Source organism: Octopus bimaculoides, chromosome 17 (genome assembly GCF_001194135.2).
Source record: "Octopus bimaculoides isolate UCB-OBI-ISO-001 chromosome 17, ASM119413v2, whole genome shotgun sequence".
Taxonomy (NCBI): Eukaryota; Metazoa; Mollusca; class Cephalopoda; order Octopoda; family Octopodidae; genus Octopus; species Octopus bimaculoides.
Window position 1 is genome coordinate 29,361,903 of NC_068997.1, and position 20,172 is coordinate 29,382,074.

A 20,172-nucleotide genomic window follows, 5' to 3' on the forward strand; every position below is an offset into this window, starting at 1 on the left:
TGGCTGTGGTGCGATGGAGGAAGAAGACAACAAGAAGCAAAAGGACAGAATGAAGCGTTGGACCTTACCTTGCTGACCGCAGCGGGGTACACGATCGCTCCTAATCAGAACACGTCTTTCTCGTAACGTCGCTGTTTTCTCACTGGCCCCACGTGCTAGCCTTCGACTGCGTGTCACCGACTTCCGATCTGACCCTTCCGGTTTGGCCCTTCCGGTCTGGCTTCACCTCTGTTTGCCTCGCCCCTCTCCACCACAACACATAGCTCGTCACAGCCCAAACACCACAGTGGCAAAATTTGAAACTAATATTTTCAAAGGTGTATCAAAACAGTCTCCCTATTTTTTGTTTTTTTTAAAATTACTTTATCATCATCATCAAGCTATACAGTTTTACATTTTTCATTTCCTAATTTTGTATTTCCACCCCTATCGTTATTTGTTTAACATGTAGTGCTTTCTGCAAATCAACACAACATACATGCTTTAACATGTACCACTTCTTTTCCAAATTTTAAATGTTTACTTGCTCCTTAAATTGACCCTACAAAGAAAAACCAGTTCCTATGCATGTCTAATACTGAATGAGAAAACGATTTTATGAACAAAGATGAAGCAGAAATGGTTTAGATAAGCTATTTGTATGCCGAAATTCGTAATTGGGTTAATTTGAGGAGAAAATTTAATTCAATAACATCTCTGAAGTCTTGAGAAAAAGCTTTGTGAATAAAACTAAATGCTAACTAAGATTATCCCACAAATAGTTTTCATATTTAAAGTGGTTTATTAACAGCATGTGTTTAATATAAAGAAAAAAACAAAACAGAATGTATTTAGCTATATAAAATCTCTATAAAAAGACACAGCCAAGAAACTAAAAACAGCACAAGTCTGTACTAGTGCCACACAGCGTATAGAATGCGTGTGGAATGTTAGCAGGGCACGGCTCTAACAATACTAATTATTAACAGAACTGTATAATAAAGATATTAAACACAGTAGCTAGTCAAAAGCAGAAGAGTTCAAGGAAATAACTGTACCAGTAAGTAGAACTGAAAGAACCAATGAGTTATATATAGAACAAATAACCCTCTTATAACCAGCAAAATAACCCAGCCATTGCATAATGAACAGTTTAATTAAGATAGACAACTATCAAATGTAATATAACAACCTAAACATTGCATAATCAACTGACTGATAGAAAACTGGGTTATCAGCAAATCACCACTCCTAAGAAGAGATTGGTGGGTCAGTTGACTGCCCACATGTGAGGTTTAGGTGTGTGAGCCATGGTAGGGTCTGCATGAAGCAGAGCTGACCTGACTTTTGCACAACAATAACAATGCTTTCCATCTGATAAACCACTGTGTGTTGGAGTACACAATGTGGACCCCAAATCAAAGAAGACTATATCAGGGACAATGAATCTGTGGACTTTGTTCTTTCCTCTTTTAAGTGTTAGTCTTGTCAAATGTAATCCATATTACTACATAGATATGGACAAATACCGAGACGGATGGGTCAGAGAAATATTGGTAGAACTTATGAATTAAAACACAATCAACGAGATATTGTTGTGAATGGGCCACAAGAAAAAAAACTATGTTCTGTTGTGGAAATCAGCTTTCCTCGGGATGCCAATGGGGTCAGCAACAAAAAAGGGAGAAGAAAACATTTATGGACTGTTGATAAGGTGTTTGCAAGTCCAGTGCCCAAGAGACACTTTCAGTTTCATGCCTATTATTACTGGAGCAACAGGACACATGTGAACCCATGTTGAGCAAGGTACGGCTAAACTTGGGGTCTTGGGGAGAGAATGTAACTCCTTAATTCATATGCTATAGATGACCACAATATCTGGGACAATAAAAATCTGCAAGAGATTCTTCAGGTCAAAAAATGATGAATAAAACAAGCTTTCTTTCACAATCCTGATACAAAGCAAGTGGTAGTCACAATAAACTCTAAATTAAAAAGAGAAAAAAACACACACACACAATCAGTAAAAACCTTCTCATCAGATTAAATCCAATAATAGTGTTTGTTGGTTGGCTTTAAGCACGAGATCCACTCCAATTTGCTTAATCTCTTTTTGGTCCACAACTTTTGATCAACTGGTCTTACTGGAGTTGTCTTGCAGGTTTGTTGTGTTTAGAAGGTTTTTTTTTATCTACCAATTGCCAAGCAACTGGTAGAAAAAAAAAACCCTCTAAAAATCTCAGTTGAACAATTTCACTCAACTTATTACAATACATAAGGACAATCATATTTCTGTTTATTATGTAACGTATTCATTCTCCTTAGCTATTTTCCCATCAGACATTTTATTAACAGGAAAAATATTTAACAACCAAAGTAACTAATATAATTTTCCCACTTTTTTTCTTTTTCTTTTTTTTTTTTGGTCTCCCCTCATAAAGTATCATAGAACCTGTTATACACCCACTGTCATACTTGCAAGCTGTTGCTATAAAGAATTAGAGCATGAAAGATTAGGAACTGGTGTAGACTATAAACAGGGTTACTTTTGAAACCTGCTAAGTGACAGTTTTTGCCTTTGTTAAAGTTTGTTTTAGTCATAATTATGTTAATTATTCATCTGTGACAAATGAATATTGTCTCATCATTTGAAATGTAGAAAGAACACAAACATTTCAGGTTGATGGTGAGGCAAACTGAATAGCACACCTAACACACAAAATTACCTTGGATTTTTTTCTACTGGCCCACCTGTTGATGAGCAATGTCTCATGCAGCCTGCTTCTCAAAAAGTTGTTAATGCCTGATGTAGACAATATACGAATATATCTATCCCTCTAAATCAATGGTTCCCAAACATTTTCAGGCTGCCACTCCCTCGACACCCAGGACACATTCCAAGCGCCCCCACCCCAACTAACCATCACAAGCATAGACCGCTTTCTGAAGCTACACCCTATTATCGCCTCACTTTTCTTCAATGCCCCCTTGGAACTTTCCACCCACAGGGGTGGGGGGGTCAATACTGCCCGCTTTGGGAACCGCTGCTCTAAACCATCTTCAGGATCACAGATACATAAGCAAAACCACAATCAAACAGTCAAAATGTTGTTCTTGTATAAATATAGAAAAAGTCAAGTTGAAACCGTTTGATCTCTGAGTGACAGAGGAGCGGGATTTGGGGAGTGACGAGCAAGAGCGCCAATCAAGCACCATGAGTAACCCAGACAGCTTGTTACATTTACTTGATAGTTTCTATGTGGGTGACCTAGCATAGAGATTGCAGTGAGAGCTTAATAGTAGTATAGAGTAGAAGTTCAAGGAACCGTTACTTGACTTGACAACAAAAAAAACTTCTGTGCACAAAAGCAGACTATAAATTAACAAAAGATATCACTCTGTGGAAGTATAATAGATTATGGCTTGTGAGGGAAGCATGAAAATACATGGTAGTGAGACATGTGCACTGGATATAGGTCTGAATAGAAGTGGAGAGGAATAAGTAGAAAAAAAGAAAAATGAAAGATAAGGAAAATAACTCAAGTGGGCCAAAGCTGGATTTAGACAATCCAGGCAGATGATATAACAAACGACAACGTATGTGAAATGTTCTAAATGAATTGGAATTTCAATTCTTTTAGAATTCTTTGTTGTCTACATTATTTACCTACACACAGACATTTATAAATGTACTCACATACACGCACACACAAACCTCTTTAAATTATACATACACACAGATGTTGCTTTGGGGTTAAGTTTGTTTCTCAACAACATGGTCATGGGACCAGTCCCATTGTGTATCACCTTGGGTAAGTCTCCTACTATATCCCCAGGTCAAACAAAGACATGTAAGTGGATTTAGTAAATGGAAACTGAAAGAAGCCCATCATGTATGTGGTATCACAAAGTTCCCAGACTAGTTATGTTTAATAAAAAAAAATAACTTATTTACCTCAGTTTTAACATGGGTCTCTTTCAAAACAGTCACCTTGCACAGCAATACACTGGTCCCAGTGTTCCTGCCACTTTTAGTTTCCAGCCAGGAAATCATTTTCTGTGAGTCGAGGACATTCTGTGATTCGCTTTTGATCTCAACAACAGAGTTAAAACAGCGACCTTTGAGATGCCTTTTCATCTTGGGGAAGAGATGGAAGTCTGCAGGTACTAAATCTGCCAAAAATGGCAGGTGTGGAAGTGATACCTTGTTTTTTCACAAGAAACTCACAAACAAAGGGAGCAATGACAGGCTGCATGGTTGTCATCGTGAAGAATTCCCCTTCTTCGCACTCCACACATCTAGTTGCTTTCACTCAATCTCTTCCCTCAAACCCTTCAAAACATTATTGATTATCCATTATTGATTATCTATTATTGATTATCCTCCAATGATCCACATGCAGCACAAACTGATGAATTTTCTCCACATTTCTAGAGGTGCCACCCATGGCAGGTCTTCCAGATCGCTCATCATCTTCCAGGGATGTTCTTCTGCTTCCGAAGCACTCATGCCACTCAAAACATTGTATACGATCTGCTGCTTCATCGTCATAAGCTTACCAAAGCATGCTCAATGTCTCCAGAGCAGACTTCCCAAGTTTAATGCAAAATTTCATGTTGGCTCTTTGTTCCAACTTGGTGTCCATGATGAAAATCACAGACTACAGCATACATGTGATCACAAAATCACAAATTTCAAGCTTACAAAGCAAACACAGCAATGTCACTAGGGACACTAACTCATAAAAGTCACTGCCAGCCCTCACTACACACGCGGGTATGTGCTGCCATCTGTTGGCATGCTACAGAACTGTTCTGAGAACTTTTTCCTACCACCTCGTATGTTTGTGCCTCCTTGTCTTGGTACGATAGCTGTAAATGAGCACCACTGTTATACAAGCAGTGTTGCTTGGTTCCAGTCTTCCATGAAAGCCTGTCCAGCCATGGGCAGCTATTACCTTGCTTGAAATAGGTGAAGGTTAGTAACAGGAAGGGCATCCAGTTGCAGAAAGTCTGTCTCAATAAACTCCATCTAACCCATGCAAGCATGAAAAAGTGGACATAAAAACGATGACAATGATGATGTACTCACTACACAGTCATTGGTTCCAACTTAATAATTGTGAGCCGAGTGTTTAGCAAAAGGCGTTCCTAATATTGGGAAAAAACTGCATTTATCAAGACTTTATAGGTTTCCTATAATCAGTATGTGATTATGTGATCCATAAATGCTTATTTTTAACCAAATGTAGCAATGTATGGATTAGTTTACTGAATTAAAGCAAAGTCGGATTTCTATTCTTTGTGAATTCAGCTATGTGTTGTCCCAGAAAATAAATTAGGCAGAATTATTCATATCTCCCAAAGTTAGCTGACTGATATCAGTTGAACTTGAAAAAGACTGCAACAATAATTTGGAACAATAATTTTATTAAATTATTAAAAGGGTGTTAAATCATTCCCCTAACTCATTTCAAGCAAAGAAAGAAAGCCATATTGGAAGAGAATTATTTGTTACTACTCTATATACGATATAGGTTTTATACATACATACATAATGTATGATGATACATTACATAGGTGGATGGGTAAAATGAAATTTAACAGTTTGCAGCAGCTGTTTATTGACTAATCATTGAAAACTAGTGAGGTCAAAACATTATGGAGATTAATGCAATGTCCTAGGTATATATTAGATATTACATACACTAAATAAAGAGAATTTTAACTTAATAAAACAATTTAAAAAACTGAAAAAGAGTTGGAGGTGGGGGTTCAATAATTTTGTTTAGTTGCAGCAAAATTTTCAATCATTACCTCCTGTTCATAAATTATTCTCTTCTCACTTGCATATACTGGCCTTCTAAGTTTAAAGCAATTGGGAGTATTCCAAATATTGTCAGTGTTAAAAAAAAAAAAAATTAGAGCTGCCAAAAGCACTTGGAAATATCTATCATTGTTTTCCTCCATCTTATCTTTCAAGGATGTGTGGTTCATAAGAAATACAACTATGTTACAGTTCTATAGTTAAGAGATTAGGAATTATTTACATTATTTACATTTGACGGATATTTGTCCTCATCTTGTTTGTTGATAACAAAAAACGTTTCGGCTGATATACCCTCCAGCCTTCAAGAGGTGTCTTGGGGAAATTCCTAAGGTATTTTTCGATGTTATTATTATATAATATTCAGGTCACTGCCTGGAATCGAACTTGGAATCTTGGGGCTAGTAGCCCGCGCTCTTAACCACTACGCCATATGCTCGTGGGCAATTATGGAGTGAGTTTTAGGGCTTATAAATCTAATATTTTCCTATCCTTCCTTAATACCAGTTCCAATATACCGGTTCATCGATGAAAATTAGACTCATTGAAAAAATGTGGAATGAATTAGTTTCAAATTTTGGCACAAGGCCAGCAATTTCAAAGTGGGGGGGGGGGCTCTACTGGTATTTAGTTTATCGACTCTGAAAGGATGAAAAACAAAGTCAACCTCAGCAGGATTTGAACATAAGAGCTAAACACAGACAAAATGCCACAAAGCATTTTGTCCAGCATGCTTAGAATTCTGCCAGCTCACTGCCCTAAAAATAGTCGACCTTGGCAGAGTTTCAGGTTTTCCTCCCTCTAATCTTATCTTCCAAGGATGTGTGGTTCATAAGAAGGACAACTATGTAGTATCAACTATATAATGTGCTTTTCATATGGCACCGGCACCAGTGCTTTCCCCGTGGCACTGACACCAGTGCTTTCCATGTGGCACCGGCACCAGTGCTTTTTATGTGACGCCAGCACCAATGCTTTGAAAAAAGTAGTCCAAAATTAAAAACTGTGTCAATCAATTAATATTTCCTCATTATTTCTCTATGCTAATTTATAATTAACACAAGATGGGTGTTGTTGTTGCAATAATCACATGCAGTAAAACATTAGCAGTAACAATAATGATGGTCGTGGCAAATTTAATTTCTTTCTTGTTTTAATGTAGGTTAGTTAAGTCACACTAGACACAAATTGCTGTTTAATTAAAATGAAGCTGGTATAGTATAAGCCAAGCATACCAGCTCGTTATTTCAAGCGTCATAATGAATTTTGCTGCACTATTATAGCTACCATCATTATCACTTCTGCATAGGTACAGACACAGCTTGCAAATATTTTTAAATGATTCCATCTCTTGAAAGCTTCCTGTGAGATTTTCTGATCATATCTTTCCTATAATATCTGTTAATTAATAAAAATACATATCACTGATTTCTGTTTCGTAATTCTTCACCATACAGTCAGGCTTGAACCCATTAATTTCATCCAGTTATATAGCCATATATAATTTTTCTCATGTTTCATCGTTACTTCAATAGGAGCCAAGCTTCCAGAACTCAGAACTTTCAATAAACCAACAGTTTTAAACATATTTTATAGATTTGATACATGGTAACATCATATTTTATGTTAACAGGGGAACACAGTGAGAGATTTTTCCCTTTCAATTACTGCCAAAAGCAAATGTGAATGCTGAGTTAGACTAAGTCAACACAATGCACTTCAGCTAAGATTAGTTACCCTTTCACAACTAAGTCAGCCTTTGTTTTTATTTCTTTTTGTTTTCCTTTCAACTTCACTGCTCTTTAAAGCCTTGACACCTCTCAGTAAATTATTTATTAGTGATCTCACTTTTAAAGTTGTTGAAGTGGAAAATAAATAGTTCATATGTATATATGTAGGGTACAGTTTTTCTTTTAAATATGAAAATAATACAGCTTAATCATTTTTATTAGTGTTGGAATCTGTAGAGTGTTGTGATTATTAATATCACTTCTATAATTAATAATCTAGTTTTCAAGAGAAACTTGTAGGTGTGTGTGTGTGTGTGTGTGCATGTGCGTGTGCGTGCACATGCGAGTGTGTTAAGAAAAGCTTGTAAACTGACCCAACAGGAAACATACTTAGAAGTCTTCATGTCTGCTTCTCTCAACTCTGTCTTTATTATAGGTTTTAATTTCCAGTCAAAAAAAGTATGTGCTATAGACGGCCACATTCAAAATTATATAGAAGAAATAATTTCCACTTATTAAATAAAACTGTCTGGAACTTAAACAATACAAGTCTGTGAGCATGTGACAAACAATAATTAGTACTTTTTTTTTTTACAATACACTTTTGTTTATAGCTAAAGAATAACTTCATGTACTTTTTAAAAAAATATATATATATTTACAAAAGAAAATAACATCAAACAGAATTGAAAAGGTTAACATACAATGGTAATTTTAATGTGTCAACACGACTGCACAAATAAGTCATCAAAATGAAAGGATTAAAATCCTCTGTATTGGTTACTGTTGTGCAGTGTCAGATCAAACGAATGGCATGCAGGCAGTTGGCTCCAAACAATGAAATGGAAGCCACACAGCCATCTCCACACTTGAAGATTGACCTGTGCACTTCAAGATGCACTGCACAGGATACAGTGTCACCGTATGAACATGCTGCACCATCTCCACTGTTTGGTTTTTCTATATATCTGCAGACAGAGGTGGTAGCCACAGCTGGAGCAGGCAAGTTGGAGTCAGTGAGAGTGTGAGTGGCATTGCTCCTTTCTTCTTGCTGTTATTAATGAAACCATCCCAACATAGTATGTGATCATTATCACCATCATAATCACTTGACGTCTACATTCCATGCTGGCATGGGTTGGATGGTGTGACAGGATCTGATGGGCCCAGGCACTGCATTGTGCTCCAGTGTCTACTTTGGAATGGTTTCTGCAGCTGGATGCTCTTCCTAATGCCAATCACATCACAGAGAGTACTGGGTGCTTCTTTTCTTACCACCTACATTACTGAGGTTGCCAGATGGCTCACAAGACTACAAACCCCAGGGAAGATGGAGGGGGGGGGAAGTCAGCTCCATGCTAGAGGACAAGGGGTTAAACTATGAGAGATTTATCACTTAGTTGAAAAGCAGTGAAGCTGGAAGAATCGTTAGCAAATTGGACAAAATGCTTAGTGGCATTTCACTCAGTATTCATGGTCATCATCATCATCATCATCATCATCATCATTTAATTACCGTTTTCCATGCTGGCATGGGTTGCACAGTTTGACTGAGGTCTGGAGAGCCAGTGGCTGCACCAGGCTCCAATCTGATCTGGCAATGTTTCTACAGTTGGATTCCCTGCCACTCCAAGAGTATAGTGGATGCTTTTTATATGCCACCGGCACAGCAGCCAGTCAGGTGGGCCTGACATCGATCACGTTCAGAGAGTACTTTTAACGTGCCACTGGCACGAGAGCCAGTCAGGGGGTTCTATTCCGAGGTTAACTTTGCCTTGCATCCTTTCAGGATGGAATAAATTAAGTACCAGTCAAGCACTGGGGGTTGATGTGATTGATTTCCCCACCCCACCAAATATCAGGTCTTATGCCTATAACAGAAGGAGCTATTATCACTTGGCTATGCAGTATCCATTGTTGTGTTTGTTATTGATGACACTGCTAATTACTCTTTATAAATTGATAATTATTTGTGGCTTATGCAGAGTAAAAATGTTAACCACTTTTGTTTTTCTAGTGTTTATCTATTTTTGTGATTTTCTTGTTTCGGTGTATGATGCTGAGTTTATTTCAGTTGTGGGTGGTTTTCATGTTTTGTGTTTGACGCTGTCTCTGGTATTTATGAGCTTAGACAACTATTTCCGTTGTGTAACTGGAGTTCTAGTTTTTATGTTGCCAGGTAGGACAAGCATTTTACCTTTTTTTTTTTTTTTGGATGCATCTATAATTATTTTGTTGTATGTATGTACTGTCACAGCATCTAAAATGGTAATTATTGCCATTGTTAAATTATGAGAACAATGATTCTGTTTCTTGATGATGAAACTCATTGTTAAGTGTTTTTCCTTTCTTCATTGACGTCTGACTGTGTTACGATGGTAATTAGTACACAATCTGTGGACACACACATTCACATCAACATCAACTCAAGTCGACATCTCTCAATTTATTGAGAATTGTCTGATGTTTAAATACTACGAACATTTCTGAAGATTGGCTCTCATTTAAATAACTATGTTATATATGAGATAATTAAATACAGTGATATGACATCTAATTTTATTACCTAACAGATGGTGATAATATCAATCAAGATATCACCAGTAAATCTCCCTAAAATCTCACAGAATACTTTTCAGAGAAATTAGCTAGGTTGTTGATAAGACAAACTGATAAAACAGTCTTAATGAATTAATGCCAATTCACATAGTACTAACTGCTAGAAAGACAGTTTACTTCAGGAAGACTGAGCTAAATTCAATATATTTTTTTGGGGGGGGGATAATTATTAGTTCGTATAGAAACATTTTCTCTTAAAGTTCTATGATTGATTGACTGATTGATTGATGAATAAAAAGAGAGCTGACAATAATGTGGATTTTCCATACAAACCACAAGACTACAGAACCAAAGCAGAAGAGCCAGGTACAGTCCTCTGGCTCACCCATCCCTATCAAAGCATCCAACACATGCCAGCATGAAAAACATTAAATGGTGATGATGATGATGATGATGATGACACTCTTTTAGTACCTTCAGCTGGAATTTCTCAAAAACAGTCATTTATTGTGTAAATTGCTTTGTGTGTGCACGTGAGAGAGAGAGAGAGAGAGAAAGAGAAACATCAGCTGTTTACTGAACCTTCCCAAAAACTCATTTATCCATTGTTTAAACATTCAACACATAGATTCAAAACAACAAACAGGTGGTCAACCATCTTGATGGCCACTCCAGAACAAATAAAATTCTTTGTCCAAACCCCAGACTCAATTAAATTTTAATAAGCATATTTGAATTATTGACATTTTTCAACACACACTACATTTTATCCTCCTCCTCATCATCATCATCATCATTTAACATCTATTTTCCATGCTGCCAGGTCTGTTTTGGCATGGTTTCCACAGCTGGATGCCCTTCCTAACACCAACCACTTTACAGAGTGTTCGGGGTACTTTTTATGCAGCACCAATATGAGTGTGCTTATGTGGTTCCTGCACCCACAAGCGCACAAGATTAGAAATGCTCAGCTGAAGAAGGATGCAAGGGGTTTATGCCTGTATGCAGGGGCAACCATGATTTTACTTAGTTTGACATGTCTTCTAAAGCACAGCAAATTGCCAGGAGTCTTGGTTCCCTCTTGTCTCCTCTGTGAGGTCCATTGTTTGAAGATCCTTTCTCACCACTTTGCCCCACATCTTCCTGGGTCTACTACTCCTTCCACATGTTCCCTTATACACACACACACCATCATCATCATCATCATCAAATTATTTGAGAGAGTGATGAGGTCTTGAGTAACTTTTTGGAAAGTAACAGCCTGCTTATTCCCAACCTGCATGGTTTCTGCAATAGCAGGGAGACCCCAACACAAGTCCTGCATTATTTCGGTGACATCCTAAAGGCACTGAAAGAGGGCTCTAATGCAGATGTCACATATCTATATATATATAGAGAGAGGGAGAGAGAGAGAGAGAGAGAGAGAGAGAGAGAGAGAGAGAGAGAGAGAGAGATACATATATATACACACAACAGGCTTCATTTAGTTTCCATCTACCAAATCCACTCACAGGGCTTTAGTCAGCCTGAGGCTACAGTAGAAGATATTCACTCAAAGTGGCATGCAGGATTGAACCCAGAACCATGTGGTTGGGAAACAAGTTGCTTACCACACAGCCATGCCTGTGCCTATATGCAGCTAAACGAGGATAAATTTGAATTAATCCACTTCGGTAAAGAGACTGCACTTAAGCCATCATAAGTTTCTCCCTCATGTGAAAACTTTGTGGTATGAAACACCAGTGGCAGGACCTTGGAAAAACTGTCAACAACCAACTTGAGCTAGAGTGGCCACTTATGCAGTAAAGTTGACATAGCCTGCAGGGCATGTTCCTAGATTTTCAGGACTTTCTGGTCTAGAGATGTTCCTACAATTATCCATCTCTTCTCTACTTTCGCCCATCCTCACTTTGAATACTGTTTCCTGCTGTGGTCTAACTACGTGAAACAAAGAATCATAAAATTGAAACACCCCAGAGATCTACCTCATTGCCAGTCAACAAACACAACAGCCGTTTCATTTTAAGCATCACTTCAGATCTATTAAAAAAACAATGCCTGTGCATTTAACAGAGGAGCCACTTGACCTAATTTTATCTTCTTTGTCACATGCTGCTCCCACTGTAGACATTAAAAGCTTTTAAGTTTTACAATATGGTTGAGTTTTTCTCCTACATCAAACCTCTTTAAAACATTAGGTCTAATGTCCAATGTAATTCCTTTACATACTACTGCATTTACTTCCATTGACTGACCACCTCTTTGCAGTCATCTTGACTAAGATTAACCCATTTGTTACCGTATTTCTGTTGAGATGCTCTGTGTTTCTTTCAATTAATTCTAAATATAACAAAGAATTTAGTACAATAACTTAGTTATCATTAAGCTAGTGTCAGGAACATAAATTGTGACTAAGGTTTGGTGGAAGATTTTAATTCAAAACTTTTGAAAACAAGACATTTGTACTACAGAGCCAGAGGTGGTCTCAGCCGGGTTGGTAACAAAAGGATTAAACAACCAGTTTGGTTTCTGCTGAGAGTACCTGGTGCATATCAGCTTACCCTACACTTAGCAATACCTGAGCAAGATTTTAGGCTATGAGGTTTGCATCACACCTCATGGAGCCTTTCTATTCTATTGGCAAGATATCCAACCTCAATAAAGGTTGCAGACGTGGGATTATGGGATTCAACAAAAACATCTTTAAATGATTTATTCCGGAGCATATTCACCATCTACTTCAATTACTGATTCCCATTTGCTTGGCAGACAGTCAGACCGTCATTTAAAGATATTTTTGTTAAATATTGTTATTGTTTTTGTTGAATAAAATTTTAGAAAATTACTATTTGTAAATCTCACAACAAGAGATATTCAGCAACAGTACTTTGTAGTAAAGATTGTTTGCCAACATAACATGGCAGCCCTGGTTTAGGACGAATGTTGCTGTAATTTAGCCCCAGGAGACATCGTTAATGGTTAAAGACTACTGATGCACACATACAAGGCTTGTTTGTAATATTTACCAAAAGACATGTAGGTGTCTCATGGTCTTTTAAGAGTCAGTGATAGTCTTCCTCAGACCAAGTGGAGCATTCTGATATAGTTTCGCATGTGTATAAATCAGCATAAATCTCTGTCTACGTAAATGGGGTAAAACTGAACTGTTTCATAAAGTAAGCACCAGAGTAAAATAGTATGAGGTCAATTAAAATCTTTGTTAGAGGAGCTCCAGCATGGTCACAAACCAATGACTGATAACTAGTAAAAGGAGATATGAACAAGGAATAAGTTGTAGAACACTAACAACTTAAAGTAAAACACACTCAAAAAATGTATTCTTAATGTAATTTCTATGTAGTTGTGTGTGTGTGTGTGTGTGTGTGTGTGTGTGTGTGTGTGTGTGTGTGTGTGTGTGTGTGTGTGTGTGTGTGTGTGTGTGTGTGTGTGTGTGTGTGCGTGTGCGTGCGTGTGCGTGCGTGTGTTTGTGTGCTCTTTAAATAGATCAATGACAAAATATCGTTAAAAATCAATAAAGATACTTACAATATCACCCAAATCAATCTTCTCAAATTTAAATGACTGTAAAGCTGCAGGTAAATTCTCCTTGATCTTTGGTTCAACAGTTGTGGTGAGTAAGTTCTGGACGTAAACACCAACATATGGCCAAACTTGACTGAGTATCTACAGAAAAGAGAAAGATGGGGGGAAGGTCAGTTATTAATGATCAATATATTCCCAAGTGAATTGTGTCTAATGTTCTAATCTTTTGCAAAGTACTAAAACCCTGGCACTATCGTCACAATGGAAGCTTGAACCAACAAGGGAAATGCTGTGGTCACTTGATCTGCTAGAAACTGCAACCAAATGCCTTTCAATTCAGACACTAAAGAGTTTTAAAAAAAGGACACATTCGATAGTGTAGTCCTAGATACTCTAAAAAAAATGGAACAGTCACAACTTGTTGATCTGGAGTCAAACAATAATAGAACCTTTGGTTGATTAAAATTCTTTACCAATAGTCAGACAATAATTACTCAACTACACACTATTACATTTAAAGATTCAATTGTATAGATTCTTTTCTCAATCATCATCATCATCATTTAACGTCCATTGTCCATGGGTTGGACGGTTTGACCAGGGCTGCTAAGTGGAGGGGCTGCACCAGACTCCAGACTGATCTGGCAGGGTTTCTACAGCTGGATGCCCTTCCTAATGCCAACCACTCCAAGCGTGTAATAGGTGCTTTTACATGCCACCAGTACAGGTGCCAGTTGTGTGACACCAGTATCTGCCACGACTACGATTTCACAGCACATTGACAAAGGTCTCGGTCATTTGTCATTGCTTTTGTGAGGCCCATACTCTCAAAAGGTGCTTTTTACATACCACCGCCACAGGTGCCAGTTACACGACACCAGCATCGGCCACATTGCATGAAGCCCAATGCTCACAAAGGTGGTTTTTACATGCCAGCAATATAAAACAATTTTACTATCAAATATCTTCCCATTTTCACATCTGTTTTCCCATGTCTTTTTTTTTTTTGCTTGAAGTAAACAGAGCTGAAAATAGAGACATTTCATATATTCTAAGAAGTGTTCTTCATACAGTTCTATATTTAAGAGATGAGGAATTATGTACATTATTTACGTTTGACGGATATTTGTCCTCATCTTGTTTGCTGTTAACACAACATTTCGGCTGATATACCCTCCAGCCTTCATCAGGTGTCTTGGGGAAATTTCGAACCTGGGTTCTCATTCCTAAGGTCTTTTTTGATGTTGCTATTATTATTATTATTATTATTATTCAGGTCACTGCCTGGAATCGAACTCGGAATCTTGGGGTTAGTAGCCCATGCTCTTAACCACTACGCCACAGGTATATGGCATAGTGGTTAAGAGTGCAGGCTACTAACCCCAAGATTCCGAATTCATTTCCAGGCAGTGACCTGAATAATAGCACTGAGCTTAAAAAAAAGATTTACAATGGTTACAAGACTGGTTTAAAAAACAATTAAATACTTACATGGTTAATCCACTCAGCTCTCTCAACATCGGGGAAGTACACCTAGGAAAAAAAAATGAAAACAGATAAGAACAATAATTCTAATGGTAACAGAAACGTATACACATGGATATACAGAAAGGATGAGAGGCGAATACAAAGGAAGTGGGAGAAGAAAGTGATACAGAGAGTTGAAGACAGATATATAAAAGTGTAGGAAAAAAGATGAGAAAAGTATGGAGAGAAAGATGTAGAAAGTCAGGCATAGAGGGAGAGAAAGGAGAGTGAAAGAGAGAGAGAGAGACAATGAAAGAAAAGTGGGAAAGAAGAAGGAGAAAGAGAGCTTATAAAGTCCAAAATAAACTGTATAGCTTTGGAAAAGATTTAGTTAATAGATAAAGAGATTTATTTGAAGGAACCGGGTATATAATGCAAACAGGAGTGTATCTATAAGCAAACTGAAGATAAAGCATTTCATTCAACTTAATCAGACAACTTGAGTCAATGAGCAAGCTGCTAAATAATCACTCAGCACTTGAGAAAGAGCAGCCAAATCTCCCTCAATGCCCAAATAGGTGGAAGATTTTAATTCAGATCTTTTGAAGACAAGACATTTGTACTACAGAGCCAGAGGTGGTCTCAGCCGGGTTGGTATCAAAAGGGTTAATACACAAATTATAAAACAGGAAAATAAAGTATGTTAACTGCTATGGCTGTTTCCATCAGTTATATAATAAATTTTCTCATAAAAATTCTTCAAAACTAAAATCACCAGAGCATGTTTTAATGGTGAAAAATATGTGAGAAGAGTCAGAAAAAAGAATCTATTTAGAAAACTGTTTATTCTAAATAACATATTTTAGCATCATTTTCGGTTCAACTAATATGTTTTGCAAAGTTAACCATGTTAATTGTAAGTAGGAGGGTTTATCTAATTCATGAACCATTTACAAATGATGATGATGATGATGATAAGAAGTTGTTTAAATATCATTTCTCTTTTACTTGTTTTAGTCATTAGATTACAGCCATGCTGGGGCACCCCCTTGAAGAATTTTAGTTGAACAAATTGACTCCAGTACTTAATTTTTGAAGCCTAGTATTTATTCCATCAGACTCTTTTGCTGAAATGCTATGTTACAAGGATGTAAACACACCGACACTGGTTGTCAAGCAGTGGTGGGGGACAAACACAGACACACACATATTATGACAGGCTTCTTTCAGTTTCTGTCTACCAAATCCACTCACAAGGCCTAGGTCAGCCCGAGGCTGTAGTGGAGGACACTTGCCCAAGGTGCCACACAGTGGGACTGAACCTGGAACCATGTAGTTGCAAAGCAAACATCTTACCACATAGCCACAGCACAAATAATTCATGTTAATATCTAACTTAAAATACTCTTTAACCTTTGAAGACGAAGCAAATTAATGCTTCTAGACTGAGTTTTAGAAAAACCATGCAATCTTTTCATAGTCATTTCAACAATACACATGGGAATTGTGTAACACAGTGTAATGAAATTTTGAGAGTATGTCAATAAAATATACAAGACTACAGTTAAAACATGAGTAGGCTAGCTGTAACAAAATGTTATTCCATTATCCAGCAGCTGCTACCATTTCTTATAAAATGTCAACTCAGGGCACAGATAACATTTCAAATGAAATATCTAAATTGTTAGCCTTACATTTAAAAGAGACAAAAACTATAAGCAAAGATAAAAGAGGAATGCATCATATGATCAGCTTAAATGTTCACTTTTATTCTTGCCTGTTCTTTTTAGTAAAAGTCTCCAGTAAATTCCGTTCTCTTCAGGTTCAACCAAAAGCTGGTCCTTACACTAACCATCCTATTAACCCTTTTGGTCCCAAATTTCTGTCTTTGTTCCAATTAATTTTGAAAATAATGAAGAATTTAGGAAAATAATCATGTCGTTATTATGCTTGTGTTTGGAACATAAATTTACAGGAAATTTTGATGGAAGATTTTAATTTAAATCACCTTAAAACAGCAAGTCATAGAACCAGAGACAGTCTTGGATGGGCTGGTATCAAAAGGGTTAAGAAACTTATTTGCAGAATTGTTTATATACAACAAACTACTAACCAGTGGTGGCTTGTGTATAGGCACTGCAGCATCCACTATTTCCACTCAATATTATCGACAACATTCAATATAATGAGTCCTTTTTTCTTTAATTCTTTCTTTATACTTGTATATTATATAATCCTTAAGCTTAATGTCAGTAGCCATTCCCTAGTTTATGAAAAAAAATACGAAAGTCCTTGTATAGAACTGTGCACTTCACAGTTCCAGTGACGCAGTGTTTCACTGTTGTGCACATGCTCACATGTCCGAGACTTCGAAAACTTTGCAATGCCGCCCCATTGGCCCTGAACGTGTATACAATATCATTATTTTCTCATCTGTCTTCACCACTCCCTCTAACTCCCAAGTCTTCTCTGGTCTACTTCTGCTGTATATTATTAACCACCATTATGAAGTTATAGCACCGTTTCACCTTACATGCATCAACCACTTCAAGTGGAAATTTCTATCTGCACAATCATCTCTTCTGCATGCATCTGTTGGTACTTTTAATCCAATAATATTGGATATTCATCACCATCATCATTCAGCATTTGTATTCCATGTTGTCATGGCTTGGATAGTTTAACAGGATCCAACAGGTCAGAGGACTGTGTCCAGCTCCAGTGTCAGCTTTGGCATGGGTTCTTAAAGCTGGATGCTCTTCCTAATGCCAGCCACTTAAAAAGTATACTGGGTGCTTTATTTTTCATATCATCGACACTAGTAAAGTTACCAAGTAGCTTGCAGAGGAAAACACCTTGATTGAGGCTGTGAAGTATTGAGGGACGTGACAGGTATTAAGTGTTGAGAGATAAGACTATGATCGAGGGGCTGGAATAGGTGTGTAGACATACCCTCAAGGTAAGAGAGGGTGAATGATGGAGATGGATGGGAACAGAGTACCAAGTGAGGGAAATAGAAGAAGAGCATAAGGTAAGTTCATGAAAGTGTCTACTGTTAATAATTCTTAACAATTCAAATATTACAAATTTTAAGAAAACAAAATTGAAAGTTTAGATGAACTCTGAGCCTTCTTTCATCATCATCATCATTTAACGTCCGCTTTCCATGCTGGCATGGGTTGGACGGTTTGACTGAGGATTGGTGAGCCAGAAGGATACACCAGGCTCAATCTGATCTGGCAACATGTGCCGGTAAGGCAACGCTGGCAACGATTACGCTCAAATGGTGCTTTTTACATGCCACTAGCACGGGAGCCAATCCATGGCCCTGGCAGCAATCGAGCTTGGATGTGCTTTTAACATTCCACTGGCATGAGTGCCAATCAGGCGGCACTGTCATCGGCCATGTCATGTTTGAATAACTTTACTGCATGTTGTTATGAAAGCATTGTCATTACTTGCAGTCCAGATGAATTATTGTACTTTAGTTGAAAGCTGTCAGCTAATCAATTGTAATAAAAAATAGACACAGTCACACTTCTGCTTGGAAAACTGAAGTTTAATGTTTTAGCGAAATAAAACCCATTAGATTCTAAGTAATTATTTTTGTCACAATACATGCAAGTATTACAATAATTACTGTTGTGGCAACTTTTACAGTTTAAGACTTGACAATATTTTTTTTCTGCATATTGATAATTTAGATTAATGACCTGCTGGACATGTGATAAAAATGTGGGGAAAGTTAAATGCAAGTTGCAAAAACAGCTGGAAATTGAAGCCACTGGCAGATGCTTTAAGTAAGATATTTAAACTGGAATCGATATAGAATGCAGGCAGATTGTGCCTCTTGAGTGTAGATCCTTAGCATTCATTACAACAGAATTACACATTTCATAGAATTTAAATCTTCTAACAAAGCCTAGTCTCAGAACTTCTTGCATTCTTTCACAATTTCATGGTCCATTTAACTCGAGGGAGGCTTATACATGGTATCTTAACTAAGAAATAGCAGCCAGGTCTCCCTCCAAAAGAATCACATTGAATAATGTATCCAATATATACAACAGTGTCAAAAACAAAAACAAAAAAAAAGACAAGAAGGCCACAACTGGAAAGCCTTTGTCCAGGTCTGTTTGGTTTAGGGCTGATATGGTCTCAACAACAACAGCAGCAGCAGCAGTTTTTCTATTCCTTCTGAGAGATCTGTGATCTTCAATTCATTCTGCTGAATATTGCTCCACCTCTGTTGTATCTCCATTGTGGATCCCTCAGAAACGGACAGACAAATGCAGCTTTCAACCTTGCTTTCTTCATAAAACACATTTCAAATTATATGTTCTAATATTTCTACAATTTGCATGGCTCCACAGCTCAGGTGCTCAGAACTCCAGTGTTTTGAGTCTCTCTCTCTTTGGAGTCTTGTTTTCTTAAAACAGCGAACTGGCAGAATCCTTAGCATGCCAGGCAAAGTGCTCAGTGACATTTCATCCATCTTTATGTTCCGAGTTCAGATTCTGCCAAGGTCGACTTAGCCTTTCATCTTTTCAGGGTCAATAAAGTAGGTACCAGTTGTGCACTGGGGGTTGATGTAAATTATTACCCTCCTCCCTTGGAATTGCTGGCCTTCAGCCAAACTTTAAAATCCATATTTCTACAATTCTCCTTGATCTGCCATTAACTTAATGTTTCTGAAGTAAACGAAATCCTTATCACTGATGATGCTTGCAAGCTTAATCTGATGATGTTTGTGTGATAAAGCTCACAGCTGAAACCATGTGTGTCCCATAGAAAACTAAACACAACAGACAACAGATGTTGTTAATATTACTGACACAGTTGGTGATATTTTCTAATTGGCTCCATTTCATTATGGGTTTGATCCTTTTAAATTACTGCTGTTCAAAGAAGGCATGTGAATAACAAATATACTTTCAACATAATTAATAATCATCGTTGTTGTTGATTTGCCTCAGGTCGATCTTGATCAAACATGCTTTCCAGCCATGGCCATCCTGTGTATGTGTTATATATATATATATATATATATATATATATATATATATA

The 20,172-nt window shown here is 37.3% G+C and overlaps 1 protein-coding gene across 2 annotated transcripts in view; it reads right to left on the reverse strand.

The window, feature by feature from the left end:
* The window catches only part of LOC106878387 (extended synaptotagmin-2), a 66,659-nt gene that overhangs the window by 39,602 nt on the left and 6,885 nt on the right, over positions 1–20,172 (reverse strand). For both annotated transcript variants that reach the window (XM_014927580.2, XM_014927579.2), the window contains exons 2-3: positions 15,130–15,171; positions 13,642–13,779 (exon numbers count right to left, since the gene is read on the reverse strand). In XM_014927580.2, coding sequence (XP_014783066.1) covers positions 13,642–13,779; positions 15,130–15,171 — 180 coding nt within the window. The remainder of the gene's footprint in view (positions 1–13,641; positions 13,780–15,129; positions 15,172–20,172) is intronic.